General features: G+C 36.3%; 1 protein-coding gene across 6 annotated transcripts in view; it reads right to left on the minus strand.

Annotated features, from left to right (window-relative positions):
• Positions 1-21,731, minus strand: part of SLX4IP (SLX4 interacting protein) — a 75,196-nt gene that overhangs the window by 24,175 nt on the left and 29,290 nt on the right. For 5 of the 6 annotated variants that reach the window (XM_069850186.1, XM_069850187.1, XM_069850185.1 and 2 more), the window contains 2 exons: positions 15,562-15,651; positions 11,727-11,850 (listed from right to left, as the gene is read on the minus strand). In XM_069850186.1, the coding sequence (XP_069706287.1) occupies positions 11,727-11,850; positions 15,562-15,651 (214 nt within the window). Of the gene's footprint in view, positions 1-6,558; positions 6,631-11,726; positions 11,851-15,561; positions 15,652-21,731 lie in introns of those variants that run through there. The other variant, XM_069850191.1, reaches the window with a different exon arrangement.

Raw genomic sequence — 21,731 nt, forward strand, 5'->3', positions numbered from 1 at the left:
CCAAAGCCACAGTACAAGCCCAAGAAGGCTGGCTGCCCCCCAAACATTTCCATATCTGACAGGCACTTATTTCTCATCTCACAGTATTTTTCAATCACCATTAAGAAAAAAACCTATTTTTCCTCCCAGCCCAGATCTTTCGCCTTCATGATTAGTGCTGCCTCTACATTTGGAAAGTCATAACAAAGTAAATCATTGCAACACAATATTAAAAAATCTTAAAAAAAAAATAGGATTAATTTCTAATGTTACAATGTGAAATTAAATACATAGGTGCGTTAGACTTTCTGAAACTCTATATTGTACATTTAAAATATATCTACATTCTGCTTGTGCTAATTATTCCACACAGATTAAGCTACGCTAGTAATAATGTTTACAGTATATAGAGCTTTTCATCTTCAAAGTGCTCTACAAACATATTATTACACTGCTTTTTAGCAGTCATACTTCTCCACTTAAAATTATTCACCACCAAATCCAAATTCCTGATAGTTTGTAAACAAAACAAAAAAGGAGCATTTCATTCTAAACCTACTGTTAATCACACAGCTTTCCTTCCCCAAAACAAACATTCATGTTCATAGCATGTGCTCCAGAGTAGGTTGTCATTTCTAATTTAGAAGAGATTCAAAACCAAACTTTGGCAGGTAGCTTTAAGTTCAAGTCTAGGACAGATCAGGGACAGTAGACACAAGACAGCTGTAAAAAAGCCTGTAAAGACTTCCTGAGCCTGTTCTGATGTTCGGAATGGGTACAGAATTTCTCTATTATCTCCTACACACACATACACCCCACAAAAAAGAAAAAAACCCCAACTGCATAGTTAATGATAACAAACTATTTCACCTAGTACAAATTTTTATGCACCAAATAGTGGGTTTGAGAAGAACTTAAGCAGCTCAGGTTGGCATCCATTCCTTCTATCCGTTTTGCCTTCAGCTCTAAGAATTTAAAAAATTACTTTGTTAAATTTTCATTACTTCAAGTGATAATCACAAGCAACTACACAACAAAGTATGTACTGAACAATGCAAAATAAAGTCCATAAACTTTAAATAGATGTTCAATACCTAAGAAAAGACATTCAAGCCACTAAATTCATATACAAAAAGTAGAGATTAAATAAAAAAACAAAAAACCCAAGACTTAGGTGCAGTATTAAGTGCGTGGGCATTGCTGCAGGGTCTAATCCTGCAAACTCTTATACCTGCAAATAAATTTAGTGATATAATTTGCCTCTGTCTTTTTCCAAGGCACCTTACAGTCAGTTCAAACCAAGTATAGACAAAATAGATTACTGATTTGCTTTCTCCTTACTTCACAACTTTATTAGTATTACCGCCATTCTTCTATCTGCTAAATCTTCTAAACCCAGGCCAGTTGCTAACACATATAAGTAAGAGTTCTGTTCCATCAAGGATATGGGGACCAGAGTTAGTTCCTATCAGAGAGCAGGGTCCCCAACTGGTGAAAAGACATTAACCTTTAAATGCCTCTGATCAAGCCAGGATTAGATATGCCTAGCTGAATCCTCTCTGCTATCAGAACACTGATAGCTGGGCATGGCAGGCTGTCTAAAACCTTCAGAACGAAGCATCAACATTGAAATTGGACTGAGCCATTTTATGAAATCCAACAGTAGGGTTGTTGTGCTCTCCTCTGGCAGGAGAGGTGCAGAATTCACTCCAAAATCAGAACTATACTGGCCGAAGTGGATCCAGGATAAGGCATTTCTTAGCCTGCTTGTCATAGGTATCCTGGAGGAAAGAATTGAGAAGAAAAACCACGTAAGAGACCACTTGGCTGCAAGATGAAAAATGCACCTGGTGGACGTCCTCAGAACACACCGGCTCTGAAGGAAAATCAACCTCTTCCCCTCAACTAGTACTTGAGAGTGGAGAGGCAGTCTGATGCAGTCCTGGAAAATAGCTCTTAAGATACAGTATCTCAACATCCATTCCTAATTTATAAGCAATAATAGCTAGTACCAGCTGATAATAATACATTCAAGCTGATAAATGTAAAGCAATGTATTTGATGGTCAGTGTACCATTACCATAGCCACCTGCTTTCTAATAGGACACAGCATTTGATTTCAGCCTTTTGTTTCAGACTTGATGACCGTACTATTAGTTGTACATGATGGGCTTTAACACACGAACTGAAAGCTATTTATGAATCCTCACTGTTTTGAACATATCAACTGTATTCTATAGAAAGCCACATGCCTGGACTTCCTTAACTACTGGAATGGGCCAAACAACCGAGAGAAAGGCTGAGAAAGGCATCTGTTGTTACCAGCCAAAAGGCACAGAGAACTGGAAAACAAGACCTGTGGTAAATTCTGTCTCTTTCTTCAAAGTGGCTGTATCACCATGAAGGAGCAGCTTAGATAAAAACCGCCTGATGCCACATTTGCACATCAAGATGAGCATCTCCCTCAAACTGCCAGACACCACTGTATCCAAATGGAGCAATGTTATTTATATCAATCAGTCAAGGTAGATTCCAGATAAAATGAAACGCAGTCACTGTGATGGTGAAAAGTTTTCCAGGGCACAAGAGAATCCATACAGTTGCCTTTAAAGTACATACCTTTTTCAAAAAATAAGTCCTTTCAGCCTAACTTTCCCTGTGTTTTTTAACTTGAGAAAGCCCATGAGCTCTGAGAAATTTTTTTGATGCCATGAAATACTTGCAAGGGAGGATTTTGTATTTTAAATGTCAGGAATCTCTACAAAGCAAAGTCTCTTTTAGCACAAAAACTCAAAAAAACAAAAGTGGAGATTAGGCTTTCCGAATTTAACAGACAGGACTGGCTCCCCTTACTGTTCACTAGAACATTATTGTGGGTGACACTACTACAATGCTGAAAGACTTTCAAGTAAGGTCAATCAAACCGTTCACAGTTCTCAGGATCTGTTTCTTTTCCCTGGTAATAGGAAATAACTTCTGCAAAACTTCTTACCAGAGAGGAGAGAATTTTAACCCTATACCTCCCACAGCTGACAAGGTTTTCATCTTATACCAATAACAAGTTCCTTAGGCAAGGGTCACTAGAAGAGTCAGGGATCTATTACATCACGTGGCTACAAAAACCTATGGGTTTGGTGAAAAAGCCCTACTACAGTCTGCCACTGGAGATATGATGGAAGGCAATAAGAAGGAAAGAAAAGGTAGTAGCAGGTATTTTCAGGAGGACTTTAAAAAGATGGCATAATTGTGAAAAGGTGGCTTCTGCAAAGCTGATCCTGATATATAGCAGTAATAAATGTTCTTGTCTGTCTTTCTCGAGGAATCCTGTTGGGATAGGACAATGGAGCTAAGAGGTAGATGCTGATGTCATGAATCCTCTTTCCTTCTATGCCACCATCTAGAGGACACTTCAAAAGAAAGTGAGTTCTAAGAGATGTGTGCAGACTTGAACCAGTATGCGTTTCATGCTGTTGTCTGAATAAAGCAAATCATGCCAGAGGTTCATGGGTTTTTTGTCTTTTCACACAACAGATTCTTGTTAGGTTTATAACAAGTCAGAATGTAAGGAAATTCTGAAGCTTAGCAAATAGGTGGAAAGTCACCACAATGAAGCTTTCTGTATTTTCTCTTTTTAAATGCTAGCAAATAGACCGTAATTAAGTCAGCTGCTTAAAGACACTACTTCCAAATAACTCCCACTCGCTTTCTGCTCTCAAGAACTCTGATGCAAATGAGATATCACCAAAAAGACCAAGAACAGCCTATGACCTTGATTGCCTGATCAGTACCACTCAGCTCTAGCAGCGAAGCAGGTGCTGGTTGTGTTGCAAAGAGATGGAGGCAGCAAAACAGTTTGTAGCAAACCGCTCATTTTAGCTTACACAAGAAAACTTTATTATAAAGGACTGCCTGAATTATACAGTGCAGTATGTTGGAGTTTCTGCCATTAATGTAATGAATGCTAAGCGCAAAAATATCCCAAAAGGAACATTCTCTTTCTCAATATTAGATCTCAAATTTAAGGTTGAAAAATCTCAAATTAAGATGAAAAATCTTGAGATTTTCTTGTGCCATGGGAAGACAACAGAAAAAGAACAGATAGGCATTGCCTGTATCCTATAACCCATATGCGCGCACACACAAAAAAAAGAAACTAAATACCTTAAGCAAAAGAACAAGAGAAAGATACTCTAAATAAATACAAAACTGTCACCTTCTAACCTTTCTAAAGCAAGCTTTGTCATTTAAACAACTTTGTTTTTCATGAATTTGTACAGCAGGGAGTATGTTTCTCTCTTGAATAAGTGTAATTCACTCTGCATTAGAATATCTCTTATCTGTTTGAAGTTGATGAACTATATCAAGTTCTGTCACCATACCCACAATGCCTATTCAAGATTATTTTCCTCCTCTTCTCAAGTAAAAGTCTTTATTATTTGCTGCACACTACTGCATTTTTATTTACTTCTATACGTTTTTAATAAATTAAGGCCTAGGCGCTGCAAAGCTTTGCTGGTGTAGTTTTGTCTGCGGTCTGTCACTTGTGCTTTTGTAGTCAACAGAAATACTTAGAGTGTAATAAATGCAACGCACCTAGCACCCTCTTTGGTGAAATGAATGCACATAACACTGCTCTCACTTAACTACTTACACAACGAAAGCACTCGTAACTTTTTTTCAGGAATTGGCCCTCCATCTTTATCTGGATGGATTTCTGTACAGCCTTAATAAAATTTTCCAAATATAAATAAATCCACAAAAATGTTCGCAATTTAAAAAACTGTACTTGCTCTCCACCTTTGTCATATGATAACAAAACTTAAGACCAAAAGAACACAAAGGAGAATAATATTGTGTAATATGGTAACATGGAAAGTTTAAAAGAAATTCCAACACATATTTGGCCATGAAATTATACCCACAATTATTTCCAGTTATAATAAAAATAGAAAGGACATCAATGTCCAGTACATATCTATAATGATTTTTTTTTCTTAAAATGTAATGACAATTCTTTTTTTTTTTTTCCCTTGGAGTGCTGGTGACAGTTTGAGGACTTTTATATCGAGACTTCTAGGGAATGCAAAGGTTAAAGATGTGTTTAAAAAAAAAAGAGGTTCTCACAGTTTAAAGAGAGCAAAACAACACATTTAGGAAACCAGACAGCTAAAAGGTCAAAACGTTACACTTCCAGGTCAAACTTCTGGTTGCAATTAAGTAAATTCCTCTAAGCATTTCTAGGGAAATCATATTTCTTTTAGGTTTTATTTCAAATCCCTGATCTTTCTTGCTTACATTGTAACCAAAACAATAGTGCAGTCTTTAGAAACATTTGGTAAAGAGTGCTTACTTTTCTTTTTTTTTTAAACGGAACCTGACATTCCATCTCAAAGTAAAAATCAAATCCTTATTTTTTCCATCCCATATAACATAAAGTGAAGCTAATTAAAAAAAAAGGGAAAAAGAAGCTATCAAATCTAGTTAATTATTAAAGAATAGATACAGTCTTTCTTTTCCCCTTAGATTTCCCTTTTCATCCACTTTCCTTAACTGTATTTTCACGGTAGGGTTTGGTTCAGAGTTTCTGGGCTGCTTTTAATAAATCAAGCTACTTTCCTCCTCCCGTGAAGTCATCCAGAAAACCTTCACACCTAAGATGCTGACAATAGTCCTGATGCAAAAACTGATGTGCCAGCCTACCAACAATCTCATGACTCCAATCATTGCCCAACAAGACTACCTAGCTCTAAAAAAACAGAATCTCTAGCCCCGTGACACAGAGTTCCAGAGTTTTTTCAGAAGTCCCAAACACACAGCCACCACAGCTGCCCACAGACAAAGCATTATCTGCACATGGACAAGCAACACAATAGGAAAGCAGTGTACGTGGGTTATTGTAACGCACCAGAGGTAGATCTGGTATGCATCTAAACAACACAGCCCGCTATGCAAGTTGGCAAGTGATACATGCAATCATATGTACCCAAGATGAAAAAATAAAAAGCCTAGAGGTGTAGTCATAGTACAGTGATACTTTACCCAAGCACAATATATATGACCAGATTCACACATTATTTGTAAACGTTCTACTTCAGCAGAGTGCACAAATTACATTAAATTGCCCTCACTGCTTTATCTGTAGCATATTCAGTACAGCACAGTCTTCAAGCTATCCCACACACATATTGGTAAAGATTGGACAGCTAAGGAAAGTCAGATCTATCATACTAACCAATAATTTCTTCTCTAGTATTTTACACATTCCAATGCAAGGAATTTGAGCCTCCATTAAATAAAGGCCATAATTTAAAATTTGCTTCTAGCAGAAATCCTATTCACCATCTTAGCAAAAGATGTGAGAAGATAATTTCAAGTCAAACTTATTCTTCAAAAAATTTCAACTGAAATGACAAGTTCTCAAAATCCCCCCAAACCTGTCTGCTACCCAGTCCACCTGCACTTCATAGTAATTAAACAGGTCCACAGAAGCTGTACACTGAAAGCCTGTCTTTTGTATTCCTGCTTCTAAGTGACCACAGAAGCTTAAAAAAACCACACAGAGCACAGAATAAAGAGTACCTTTGAGAGGAACAGACATCAGACAAAAGAATCAGGCAGTCAAATAAGAAATAGCAAGGACAGATGAGCTGGCTGTAAAAAATGGAAAAATGTAATCTGAAACAAATACAGGAAATATTAAGTACAAGATACTAATCAAAACATTTTTCATAAGTTATTGCATAAGTTACTGCATACTTCAGGGAGCTATGAGGTTCTGTTGTCACAGACAGATGAATGCAAGTGTAAAGTTCACAAAGTTCTGCAGGACTTGGCTACAAATCATAAACGAGTCCCTTGTAAAGAAGCTGCAACATAATTCTTTTGAGAGACAGAAATTACAACGTGCAATTGCAAACATCAAAGTTAATTTAAAATACTTCTGTCCTCCTCAGTCCCATGGGGAAGCTTATCTGCTATAGCTCACCTTCCTTCCAGTTGCACCCATCAAATTTCTGTGAACAAGGTTAAGTGAAATTATTCTAGTTAAAACCAAATAAAACACTTGAACAGCAGAGGAGTAAGAATTAACAGCTGGAAAGGTGGGAATAAATCAGTTTTGCTGCTACAGGATTGTAACGTGGAACACACCCTGTGAACATCTTACACATTTCACATTCTACAGTAACAGCAAACACTCCTAAAGCAAACCAGGGCAGTCTGAAAAGGATGTTTTACATAAAAATGTCATAATGTTCAAACTTAAGTGCAAGGCCAAAACATCTTGGAATATTTACTATCATGATTTATTGTGTATTTTTTGTGTGCATACAGTAGCCAAACAGTTTCGTAAGCAACAGTATTTTCTTATGAAATCACATCTTTTGCATTTTTCTATATTAAATGATGCACAATTTGACTCCAGGTCTTTGTAAAGCTGAACTATTCATAATATTACTTGTACTTTTCAAAGTTTCTCACTTCAGTAAGCTTATCAGAAGTTAATGTCTGAAAACTTAGCACCTAAGACTTCTACCTGCTAATAAAGTTCAATCATATTTGCAAAAAGCAACTTGGGGAAAAGATGGATAGACACATACAGAGAAAACATGACCAAAATAGGCCAAATTTCCTTAGAAAACGAGGTTAAATTATACAGAATCCCAGAGAAAGTAGATAAAATCAAGCTGGGAGCTCATTGTGCCATGTGACAACATGCTCTCCAATTATTTTCACTGTAGAAGAGACTGTACAATAAAAAAAATCTGAAATCAGAGCAAAAATGTTCCACATTCAAGCCAAGAAAAACAACAAAGATGCTAGGGAAGGAATGAGAAAAGATCTGAAAATTACTTGTAGGATAAACCAAGTTAACTTTTTCCTCCCTCTAGAGGGGAAAGAAGGTCAGTTTACAAGATACCTTCTCCCTTCCTTCCATTTCTAACATGGACATTTCTACCAGCCATATTTTCTTTCTGCATCCTCCTTTTCATTTCCTCTGTGCCCATGTCAACTTTGCCTTCTCCTCTAATTTTCCCCAGTCCTTCCTTGTCATTCTCTTGTTTTAATATCTCAGTCCACTCTGCAGCCTCTTGATAATTAATTTTCACTGTTTTTAACCAAAACCAGCCACCTTCCACAGAACATGAAAAACACGCTCTGCTTTTAGCTTGTTAAAGTCTACAGTAGGTGAGCATTACGACACACCAACTGCTTGACATCATCACTAAAATCCAGCATGTGTTATTGAGTAGGACAAGAGGTGTAAAGTAAAAACATATGGCTCGTATATATAAATGTACTACCTTTAAAGATTATACATTATTGAAGTAGGGTTTACTGTCTAATGAATGAAAGAAAGTCACTAATACACGGGTTTGTTATTGGATGGCTTACATTCAGTGAACTTCAAATAACCATACCTGATTGATGACTCTCTTGCATGATTTTGGCAATGTAAACTGGATGCAGGTAAAAGTGAACCTTTGACAACCTACCCAATTTTAATTCTCTCTTAAAAAAATAAACCAAAGCAGAATCAAACCAAAATCAAACACGTTTGGACATTAACTAAAGCAGAAAATGGAAAGTTTGTACCAAAGCCTATGTCCAAAGACTAAATTTAAGCTTACTTTGGCAAATCATTCATACTGGCCATTTGGGAGGGGTGGGGAAATTGTTCAGACAGAAGGAAGAATAGGAAGAACTTGCTTGTCTTGGCTACTTTCTCTCATTTTTCCATTCTTTCTTTCTTTCTTCTCCTGCGTGTAACACCCACAGATTTCCTAATGAGATGGTATGCGACCCACCACACACTGCTGTGTGGGCGTAACTTAAATGAAAAAAATCTAAATTAACAAGTAACATGCATGCATATTTATATTATGTCCCACAAAACTGAAAGGTGTTATTAAATAATATTAAACATTATATAACATCAATGCTAAAAAGAAATCGTGATAAGTGAAAATTTTCTCTTCGAAATCGATACAGTAGCCAGTTTAACAACAGCCTTCTCTGCTCAACAGATCTAGACAGCAGGATGAGATCTGCTCACAGTAAGGGAGCTTGCCTTTTATTTCTGAAGAAAATCCTAATACAACATGCTTCAATATTAGAGGCAGTCAAAAATTTAGTGATACTGGTCTAATAATTTGGATTCTAATAGATTTTGAATACATATTGAAACATGGAGAACAAATCAGTTAAAAGCAACCTGAAAAGTTGCAAGTTCAAATAGGGGTGGAATGCTGACCTGGCATATTTATTAAAGTGGTAAATAACCAGCTAATAAGCATCTTAATGGTCCTTCTACAGATACGCTCTTCCTGGCAATAGCCAGGGTTTTACAGCAGTGAAACTCTAGACACAGACTTGCATAACTTTGAGCAAAAGAAACCACATTTGGTTTGAAGAGCTCAAAAACATTAAATAACCTCCAAATGCAACAATAGCTGCAAGCTTAAACATTTCACCAGCAGCTCCTACAGTACACATACGCAGTAGCCACATTCCAAGCTTGCGTATTTCTTTGTAAACTACAAAACACAATCAGACAAACACTGACCAGCTATCTCGCATTTCATCTGTTTGTGAAAAAACACAAAAACTTCTCTTTGTACTCTACAAACAGGACCTATGATCCTACAGAGGAAGGCAAAACACAAAAGGTCTCAGAGCCACATTTGAGTGACCGTAACTGCTAAAGACTATTAGACATGTGGCTCAGTTAAACAGGTCGGTACCTTAGAGGCAGGTCCCAATTGCTCTGGTGAACACCCACCTCTGCTGCTATTTCCTTCTCAGGTAAGAACAGACTTGAATGTAACTTGAATAAACTTGATTCTTGGACTTGAACAAAGCACTCCTTTCTTACAAATTACAGCCCAGAGCAAAGTAGGCTCAGAAGAGGAAAGACACGGATTGGGAAATTCGGTTCAACATGAATGTTCGTTATCACAGACTGTTCTCCTCCTTTATTTCTTTAGTGTTAATTAATGACAGTGAGATTAACTGCAGAAAACAGATAGACAAGTAATTCTGTCTCATCCAACGTAAATATTTTTCAATATAAAACTGTCACAGATATTACCGATGACATCTTCAAATATCCTTATACTTTTCATTTTCAGGAAATAAGGGGAAGGGTCAAGCAGAAGATCAGCTCACAACCCTGGGACAGCATACCAGTACTTTTACTGAAAAGTTCATGATATCAAAGAAAATATAGGACCCTGAAATCTCATGAACACCATGAAATTAATGTTGCATCTGTGTGTATATGTATAAAAACAATTATTACGCCTGGCAGTTAGTTTTATCTTACAAAATATTGAAAACCTACTTTTTACTGAGGCAGGAAACTTTAAAAATAAATAATAAGTTTTATAAACACTACCAATATTTTAAAGGGGTAAAATGTAGTTACAGCTCACACAGGGAAAAAGGGTTTGAAAATCCCTGAGTGTCCTGAAGTGCTTTTTACTTAAGCGGCATTGTGTTCTTGGCATAGAAAAAACCCTCCTGTCATGTCACACGCCTAAAATATTGCAGTAAGCCAACCATACAGTATTTAACCTGTACTTTCCTTATTAAAAACACTCATTAATATTGATAATACTGTTTAAAGCTGAAACCAGCAACTAGAAATCTATAGGAATCTATCTCCTCAACAACCAAAAATATTTTGAAAGGCAAATAATTTGTTCAGGATTAGTATTTTTAATATAATATACATTGAAGTCAAACCCTTGTATCAGTATATACACTGATGGTCTATTCTAAGTATGCAATTACATTCATGGCAGAATTCATATTTCAGTAGAGATCTATTTCAATATATTTAAGGAAATATGAGGAATCATAGTCAACCTTTCAAGTCAAGGCTTTACTATTGCAGCCCTTCTTTTCTGTGACAAGGCTGGTGCTCCAGGCTGGTAATAAAATAATTTTTTTTTAAAAAGTCATTATTTGCTAAGAACCATTTGAAAAAAAAAATTGGTTATGTAACACCAGCAGATAAGCCTATCAACAGTAAAACTCACCATGATGACCAGAACAGCTACTGAAATAATATTAAACAAAAGCTGGCAAGCCATGTAGCCCCAAAGCTGATTTAACATTGGAGCACAAGCTACAGTGATCATTATCTTTAAAAAACGCATGTACTGAAATTGCACCTATTAATCTCACTACCTTCATACAGGAAAAAAAACCAAACCAAAAAACATTACACTTGGGTAAATGCTCTTACTACTGTTCTGTTCTGCATAATAATTACACCCAAGGCCATGGACACTACTCCTAAGCCTGCAGTAGCATCAGTGAAATGACAATGCTGTTTATCACATCATGGCAACTTTTAAAGAACAGATTGTTAGAAGAGGGAGAAGTAAAGATGTTATTTCTAAATGAAAAGCTTCTGAACTATATGTTCATGTGGAAATGAGACTCAGCAGAATAGCAAGATTTCCATCAAGTTTGGGGCACCCAGGATTATACCATTTATTCATGTAACCCTAACAATATACTCTCATACTAATAGTACAAGCATTCTATTTATTATTTTAATGACTAGAAAATTAAAACCCACTTAAATGTTTTCAGTAACATAGGTGAAATAATTCCAGAGCCAAACACCAACTATTTCAGGCTTACTGGCTTTCCCAATGGCAAATTTCTCATGACGAAAATAAAGAACACACAATCCTACCATGTTTTTTCACAGTAAGTTAAAAAATTTATTTTACCGGTAAGAAACAAAGGACCAGATGGTGCTCGTTCCATTGATTTACACTGACCACGTTGTTTAGGCGCTTCCAAGTAATGTTTTACCCTTGAAGCAACAACTTCTTCTAGCAGCACGCAGAGCTCCTGAAAGAGTAAACATTGGCCCATTTAGATCGATATTTACGTACATGCCTCCAGACACATGACAGAAATCAGAACTCTGAAGGCTGAGAGAGTTGGGGTCTTTCAGCCAGGAGAAGGGAAGGCTCCAGGGAGACCTTGGAGCAGCTTTCCAGTGCCCAAGGGAGACCTACAGAAGAAAAGCTGGGAAGTAAGGAGGGGAGTGCAGCAACAGGGTGAGGGGTAACAATTTTAAGCTGAAAGAGGGGAGATTTAAATGAGATATTATGAAGAATTTTTTTCCTGTGAGGCACTGGAACAGGTTGTCCCCAGACAAGACACAGATGCCCCATCCCTGGAGATGTTCAAGGCCAGGTTGGACGAGGCTATGAGCATTCTGATGTAGTGCAAGATGTTCCTGCCTATGGTACGGGGGTTGGAATCTTTAAGGTCCCTCCCAACCCAATTCATTCTATGATTCTATGAAAATCACTCCCTTTCACATAAAGAGGAAAAACATTATTTGCTATTAAGTACACAGAAGTGAGAAGCACATAAGAAATGAATAGGAACAAGTCAAGGTGAATTTGCTAGAAAACAAGAGAGGAAGTACATCACGAAATTCTCACTTGGCAGATGAAATACACGATATTACAATACAAATAATTTCGGAAGAGCAGATTAGTTTCATTTGTATGCAAAGTAGGAAAAAAAATGTTAAAAATTTAAATTTCATTAGGCATTTAAGTAAAATATTAGTAAAAATCTGCAAAGGAATTAGCAACCCTATTTCTCTACAATATCCTTATAAACCACAAGAAATATTTTGCTTCAATTCAGTGTAATTCTGGGGGGAAGACTCAGAGCTAATTTGGTCAAAGCAACCTAATTTCTCTAGTCCATTTTGATTTTTCTGCTCCTGAACATAATCATTCATATCTTTCACACTTCTTTCAGAAAAGCACAATAATAACCACATACAACTCAAGCAGAACTAACCCTTCAGCCAGAATAACCATACAAGAAAACTTGGAGTAAAAGAAAAAAATTAATCTCTTGAATACCAGAATAAATTTTCAGATTAATACACACATACATATTTGAGACTTTTCCCTCAGTATTCTTATTTTCCATTGTGCATAACTATGTTCTCAAAGAAATGATACTTTGTGGTACACAAAAATATCATTTTACCTTTTTACAGCAATTTGGACAATGGACAGAATTATATTAGTACCATCTAAACTAAAATGTCTTGGCTTGAAATTTACTTTGATTAACCTAGAAAGAATGCAGAGCAACAAATTGTTTGAAGTATTGCTCCAAATGGAAGCAATGCAAATTATTTGTCAACCACAAATAGCAATTTCTCCTCACAGTAAGAAATACATTTTCCTTTCTGCTTTAAGAGTAGAATTATAAAATACTGTATATACTTACACTTCTGTTTAACTCATTAAAATTATTTCATTACACATTCCTTCACAGGACTTTGCATTCAGAATAGAATTAAAAGGTCTAGAAAGCAGAGAAAACATAGTGTGCATTTGGTTCTTTCTACGACAATAAAGATTAGGATGCACTTCCTTAATCTACATGGAAACTATTTTAGCTGTTATGCTTACGGAAATTTTATTTAAATTATCCTCCACAAAGAACTATATTGACCTATATTTAAGAAAACAGAAAGAAGAGCAGGTTTCAAGAGAATTGGCTTTTTATATTTCCACCATTAAAAAGAACTTGTAACTGAGACTTCCGCTATGCCTATGGAGAAATCACAGCAAGGACCTAAATAAAAATAAGTTTAATAAATGTTTCTCGAGGTTTATCTCTGACAAACGTTTGACTTTTTTATTCCAGGGGAAAAGAGACAGGATAGGAAGTGCAGAGAAATTTGACAGGCAAAAAGAGAGAAAATTTCCCAAATGCCTCAATTTGCATTTTGCAGCAATCTCAGGATGACTCTATATACCACACACATGACAGCAGCACACAAACTGTGTCTTCACAACACCCAGCCAGACAATTTGCACTGCATGTTCTTACACTAGCCCCAAGCGTATGGGCACTCATTTAGTTCCAAGGAGCTGACAGGCTGGCATCAATTCCTCTTCCTCCTGCCTAGGACCACAGCACCAGCAGAAGGACTGCCATCCCTGTTCTGCACCCCTGTAAGGGGGCTCCAGCTCCTACAAAGAGCAGCCACTGACTTTCATCCCGGATGCACAGGGGATTAGTAGAAACCGTTTGTGTTACAACAGCTCTAAGAAGTAGCTGCATATTCCACATACAAGCAAAGAGAACTCTAATACCCCTAGAGTCTTCCAGATATCGGAAACAACAAAAAATTTAGAAAACTGCTTGTGATAAATAAGTAAGAGCTCTCATTAAAACAAAAACAACAAACACATGCATAATTTGCCTATAACACCTTACAAACCTTTTTATTTCCACTGTAATAAAGACTCTGCATAGAACTTTCAGGAAGCAAATAGCAGAGCTACTGGAATCACACTTCTCGGTTGCTGAAAATATGCAATCTTTGTACTTCACTCAATATAGGCAGTCACAGAAATGTAATGAATGCTGCCCTGTCGTGCCTCTTTATTAAATCAATCATGATCTAATTTCCTGAAATTCATATCTTTCGTTTTGGCAGTCCTACAAAACACATTTTGAAAACACTTAGAAGGCAGATAAATGGGATAGAAAAACTGGTTATAAATAGAAGGGGTAATGAATATTCATTTAGTCAGGAAAAAGAAGTCCAAAAGATTTTCTGCATTTAATTCTTTCTCTGCTTAATAAAGCACAAATTGGATGTCAATATTTAACATGTTGTTAAATATTCTGCTTTTACTCCCTCGGGATATTAATTTATTGTTTCTTTTAATTTTATTTAAAGTTACTACTTTAAGACGTATGGGGATGCTCTGCAGTGACAAGTTAATTATGCCATTATTAAGAAAGCTATCTGCTGAAAATTACCGTAACAGAGACTTGCGGGAAAGTCCACAGGCATTCAAAACATGTCCTGCATTCATTTTCAATAGGGAACTTCTCAAATTCCCACACAGACTGAACTAAGTGAAAACTACAGCCAGTAACTCATCACAAGATTGTAGCAAAAATCACACTGAATCTGATGAAAGTTACATTAGTAATTTTACTGGTCACTAATGCACTTATTTTCCAAAATTTCAACTGTTGTCAGAATGTACAAATGATAAAAATAAAGTCTGGAAGTTTCCATTTCTAAGATACAATGGTTCTATAGTTTATGATTCATTCTCATTATGTTTTCTTGCACTCTCTAAATGCAACATCATTTACACTTCTCAGAAACAGGAAAAACAATTAATAGAAAGATATTTCAGCAACAAGCTCTGCAAAAATGATACCTGTCACAACCTGTTTTTTATCTCTCACTATAATGTACAAACATTCATGAAAGGTATATTTTTAAAATTAGAAGTTAAGTCAGAAGAATCAGGACAGCATGCACACATGCAGGTATGCATACACAGTTCAAAAATTAAAAGGCAAATGGAAAGTGTTCATTCATGACCAAAAAAAATGCACATATGGTTCACATTGAGGTCCCCCAGCAACTGCTGAGTTAGGTAGAACAAAAAATATTCTGATATCACTGAAAAACTCTGAACAGTTCAAGGCAATCCAACTTCCCCCCACAGCCGTATGGTTTTGAAGCAGAATTGATACTTGTTGTACCTCTTTCTCATGATCTGAAAACCAGCTGGTGTCTTTACTGGAGCCTTGAGGCAAAATGTGAGCATCCACCAAAACAGCGAAGTTCCCACACTGGAAAAAAAAAAAAAACAAAAACAGTAGCTTCAACAGTAGCTGCTAGGAAGCACATGTGGGACAAAAAGATAAACAATCAGGTAAGCATATGCATCTGTTTCAGTGAAAGAGCAGGCAGAACGTAAAACTGTGGGAGACTATGAAGCATGGAATTACGAATTAGCCATTGTTTGTGGGCTTAATGAGACACAAGGCACCAGACATATCTTGGATAGCTCATTGAAAAGTTTAAACAATTACAAGCACAAGTACATGGAATTTTCTTCTGCTATCTATACGTCACTTCTAAATCTCAGTTCAAGCAAATTTTAATGTGTAAAGAACTAGCTATTTCTTCACCATTCTATTTTCTGAGATTTTAGTACCACGTAAGTTATCTAGTTTGCATTTTAAATCTATTAAGTGTTTAAAAACTCAGCCTCTGTATGAGTCTTTTTCTCTCTTCAAACTATCTGAAGAACTTGTGGTTACTACCTAATATTCACTGACACCTGTCATTTAGTCAATACTACACTTTTAACGGTTAAATGACAATAAGGCTAACCTATCAACAAACACTAGATAGACTTCTTAGGGTGATACAGACTACATCCCAAGACACATCAACTATTTCTGAAATTCCTTGATAGGCTTTAACTGAGGACAGTTTGAAATAAGTGGTTTAATTATTTTGTTTTGTCACTACATCAGTCATTACAATGACCTTCTTTAATATAAGGAAAAGTGAACAGCACAAACACATCTCCTTAGTTCTGCTCTGCACTAACTTGCCCCTAACAAGAGAATACTGCTTCTTTCCATATACAGAAGTACAGCACATTACAAGCTAATGCTTTCCCTTTCTTCTACTGTAACACAGCACCAAATCTCAGTCAGACATCCACTAGCTAAACAACTTGCAAGGAAAAGACAATTTCATCATTTTGTTTTGGCTGCTTGTGCAATGCTTATGATGCAATAAACCCATTCTTCGGGAAAACTGGACACGTGTGGTCATGGCAATTGCATATCCGGAATGTCTAAAGGAATATAGACAACATCCTGATTCCAGACAAATCTCAGATGTGTATGTATAATCTAGCAATAGATTGGACTCCTTTTAAGTGGACACTGCAGCACACGTTTCCATTTGTAACTCACTCTCTCCATATTTGCTCTTCATTGCCAGAATTCCAATTGCTAAAAGAATTAGGTCTAGAAATAGTATGAAACATATTTTACACCATAGTTCTACATCACCTACAGTCTAAGAGGCACATCTGTTACTTAGGCTAATGGTATAGGAGAACAGTCTTTGAGGGTACCTTTATCTGTACAGTACAGACAAAGAACAAGATTTACCATCAATTTTATTAATCATGACAGCGTATTTGGTAAATTAGAAATCCCTGGTTTTATGAAAGACTTAGATCTGCAAATTATCCAAAACCAGAAGTGTTTAAATGATGATGTAAATGTAATTACAATATAATTCACTACCTATATTGTTTTGCAACTAGAATGCAAAAGTTTGGTAAATGAGATAGGCATTGTGAAATCATTTTGAGAAACTTCTAACTTCCTTATAGGTGTCAGTCACTGAAAGAGCAGAATGCTTTGATCTACTTTATCAAAAGGCTTCCTTTTCCTCCAGAGAACCAAGAATTACCAGATGGCTGCAATAGCAAACCTCTCCAAGCTTTAAATTGATGACAAACTATCTCTCAAAAATCTCTTGTGAATCATTAGTCAGCTCCAGCAAACTTTTGAGTTAACTACTGAACTTCAAAGTTAGCAGACACTGCATATTATAAAGAGAAAGCCAGTAAACTATTCCTGGTTCAGTATTTATAACAATCAACAAGTATTTGATACATGAAGAAACTACAAATCATCAAGTGCTACATGTTAATTTGGTTTATGTTCTATTGACTACAGAAACTTTATATATGGATACAGATGCAAAGAAAGGACCTGTTTTTCAAGGATAGATAACGTTTGTAATTATTTTCTTTTGAATTGCAGTATTTGTCACATTTGCCAATCTTGAAATAGCTGGAAAAAAAGAAAATAATGAATCATATTTGAAACTATATAATGGAACAGTCCAAAAACATCTTAAAAATATTGCAAACATACCAAACATTTGTAGTACTTCAAAGAAAAATAAGTATACATGAACAACTCATAAATCCTTATGCTAGAAAAGCTTTCCCAATGTAAGATTTCTACCCCTCTATGTTTTGGAGCACTTTTCTTGCAGACAGCATACCTAGAACTATTTCAACGTCTAGAAGACAACAGTTTTGCTACTCAATTCGAATAGCTTTGGGACACAGCACAAAGCAGCATAACTGTCACAGACAAAGAGGAATATGCAGAGTAAGAGAATACAAGCACAGATCTTTCTGGGTCCTGTTGCCTCCTATTTTTCTTACGTCATGAGTAAGATATAAGCAACAGGTCCCATGTGCTCTCAATTTATACAACACATTGTATACCCTGCATCTGTATTTATACTTTATATGCCTTCATAAGGTACAGCTTCATGTATGATATTTACAATAAGCAGCTCAATGTAGCTTTGGCTGCACGAGCAGCAAAAGAAAAGTTCTCTCTACAGACTAAATGCCTATACTAATAACTCTGGGGAACAGAGGGAAGTGGAATAAAACTGTATACTGTTTATGTTAGCAGATTTGAAGACCTTATAGAAGTTTCTAAGTAATTTTTATTTTTATTCTTAAGATGTGCACTCCCATGAAAACACGAGCTTCTGTTTTAGAGGAAATTAAGCATTTCCAGTCACTGTGGCTACAAGAAGCAACTTGTGACTCCTAAGTCCTGTAACTGAAAGGCAAACAAAAAGTACAGAATTTTTTAATTCTGTGTTTTTAACCTCAATCTCAAAATTCACACTGGAAATCATTTTTAGAGGTGCAACTGTCAAAACTGAAAACCAAATACCTGATTTGACGGTAAACACTTTTCTCTAAGAATCAATAGAAAAACATTTCCCTGAAAAATTAAAGACAGGAACAGATGTGCCTGTTTAATACTGTCCCTAATTCTACAATTAAAAAAAATCTTCATTTTTCCAACATTTTTTTAATGTTAATTTATTTACTGTAACAGTCTAATAGCATTCACTGTGTTATTTAACAAAGGGCTTTACATGATCTCAGAATGTTGTTAGTGTATTGTTGTAAAACAATGGTGTTTAGTTCAGAACATATTTTCAGGAATCAAACTGATTATACAAATACATCAAACACTTCATAGATTCTGTAAATGGAAAAGATAACCAGACATATAATGTAAACAGAATGAATACCAACACAAAGTTGTAAGTCAGTCAAGTACAGTCATCTGCTTATAACCTGTTAAAACGCTGGCCCAGGATAAGCCCATACTAGAAAGTGGATTATTATCTCAAATGTCTCAATGAGTAGATAAACCCAAACAAATACTTTTTATTGCTATCATATCTACAGTCAGGGCACTGATACATGGGTATTCTCTTTTCTTTAAACTGCATCACTTCCAATAGTATAAAAACAGATATTACAACAAACACATTTGGGATGCTGGGGATAAGCATGGTAAGTTTATATTCAGTTATATCATCCCAAATGTGGTCTATCATTGAGCCAGACAGGACTGGAGATCCAGCCACCCAAGACATATATAAGCATTTCCCGTTTCTGTGATTATTCTGCGATGCGGGCTGTAGGGCCAGAATTAATTGGAGCTTTGTTCAAAAGGAAACATATGACCCCATTTCCAGGGTGGGTGGGGAAGAAGCTAGGTACAACTGCCACAGATGCTTTCTCTTTCCAGGATAGCTGCAAACATAGGTGACATCATCAGCATAATAGCAGCAGTTATCTTGAAGTTCGCTGACTTTGCTTCAGATCAGAATGGTCTGTGCTGTACTAAAGGGCTTGGAAAGGCTGTTATATTAATTCGCCTACAGAAAGACAATACCTTTCCTTATAAACCTTGCTCTGTTTATAATCAATTTTAGTTAAAGACCATTTTCAAACACATTTCCCAGGTCCACTGGGACAGGAACATGCCCTATACGTTAAAATTTTAGTTCTCCAGTCTAAGCATACAGGGACACTTTCTGATGCTACCTCTTCTCTGAAAGGTGTGACATTTAGTTGCAGTGATAATTTTATTCCATTCTCAAAGTATGTCAATAGTTTAAAAAAATAGACTAGATCCTCGTAACTACTCAAAAATGTCATGATGCTGAGAAGGGCTTCCAAAGACATAACTGGTAGGAGGTAGCATCAGTTCCCAGGTAGCAAAAGCGTGGCTAAGAGATTTTGTGGAAAAGAAAAAAAGGAAAAAATAAGCATATAAGAAATATCTTCTTTTATAATAGACAGGAAAATTTTAATATATTCTATGCTTTCCAATTTCTTTCTAAAATCAGTAAATCTTCTAAGTTCAATTATGTAAGTTCAAACATCTACAGCACTAAGTACAATTATGTACTGCCATTGGTCTACACATGGCACCACCTATATTATGACAAAACATATATTCAGTTTTTCCAGCATTTTCGGAAGCAAAAGTTTGTTCTCCTCCTTTATCTTTCTGACCCCAAGTAGGAGGAGTAGGCTTTATCTTCCTAGGATGAAAAAGGGAAAGGAAGGCGAAAAAGGATAGAAATTTTTTTCACCATACAGACAAGCTGCATGGAAATACTGCCTCTCTAGTTACTGTTCAACCAAGGTGGTTTTTCAGCTTTGACTTCCAGGAGAATGCTGAGAAAACAGCAAGTCACCAGTGACTGTTTTTTTCTGTCATGAGATTAATCAGAAGGTCAAGCTGACAGGAGAAACTGATGATTACAAAATGATTTCTCACCAGCTGATTCAGAAAGTGTGTAGAACAGACCACAGAGAAAGCTTTGGAAGAAGCCATGAGCAAAAACCCTCAAGGAATTTATGATCCAAGTCCATTCTTCAGAATGGCCAAGAATTAAGAAGCAAAAGTATGGAATTTAACATTTTGATCCGTTGCCTTTTCTGGAAAAGAACTGCCTGGTTCTGGAGATTCTGAAAATCTTGTAGTTTATAATAAATATTGCATGGTTCCATGGAAATCAGTTGTAACCCAAAACCATCCTCAGCACCGAGCCATTCACTATATTAATGGGGAAATCACAGCTGCTTGTACTAGATGCAAAATAGGACTGAAGAAACTTTAAGATTGGAAGACTAACTAGAATCTCATACCCACAGACTGAGCCCTGCTACATTTCAGAAAACTTTACAGCACCTGGGCTGTATAATTGCAGTTTCGTGAGCGTACAGCAAACAACCAGGCTGCCCTCCAGAGATCTCAAGTGGGAGTCTATTTTATTTGCTAGAGCTGTGAAAAAGTTTTGACAAATAGCTGGTCTTGTTAAAGCAGGGTTATAGTCATTAGTTGGTATTATCTAGATCTTTTTGGTTCTCTGCTTTCAAAAATCTATGGGATCACTCTGTAAGAGTGAAAAGGTGGCAGCAGTTCAACAGCAAATGCATAGGGGGTTCTAAACTGAAGATCTGTCCTCAAAGATACCTGTATGAAGTTATACACAGATTCAGCAGGAATCAGTCAACCTAAAATGCATTCAGACTTTCCAAACGCAGGAAGGAAACTCTCCCTTTTACAAGCTGAATACAAGTTCTACCTAAGTAATCTTTCATAATTGGTTGGCTTGCTTTTTTAGTAGTATATTTCTGAGAAAATCCTTCAAAAATGCCCTAGGTATCTGCTGTGGTAAAGAACCTGTGTGATTTTTAGTAATATAAGAATGCTTCAGTGCAAATACAGCCCTTCAGTTCGTCACCCACAGTCAGGCTAAGCAGTAATTACTTAATCTAAACATCTGAACTGGTCTAGGAGAACTGCTCTATCAGGTACAATGTTGAAAAAGAGGCCTAAATTACATGCAAGAATTAAGCTTAATTTAGGTTGTCAATCTATGATGGTCAGGGCAAAATCTCCAAGTGGCAGTGCAATCTCAACATTGTTTTGAAAGGATATATACCATGTCCCTGCCTGTGTCAGAACTGATCCAGAAAAACAGAAATAGC

The sequence above is a fragment of the Phaenicophaeus curvirostris genome, chromosome 2, assembly GCF_032191515.1.
Source record: "Phaenicophaeus curvirostris isolate KB17595 chromosome 2, BPBGC_Pcur_1.0, whole genome shotgun sequence".
NCBI classification, from domain to species: domain Eukaryota; kingdom Metazoa; phylum Chordata; class Aves; order Cuculiformes; family Cuculidae; genus Phaenicophaeus; species Phaenicophaeus curvirostris.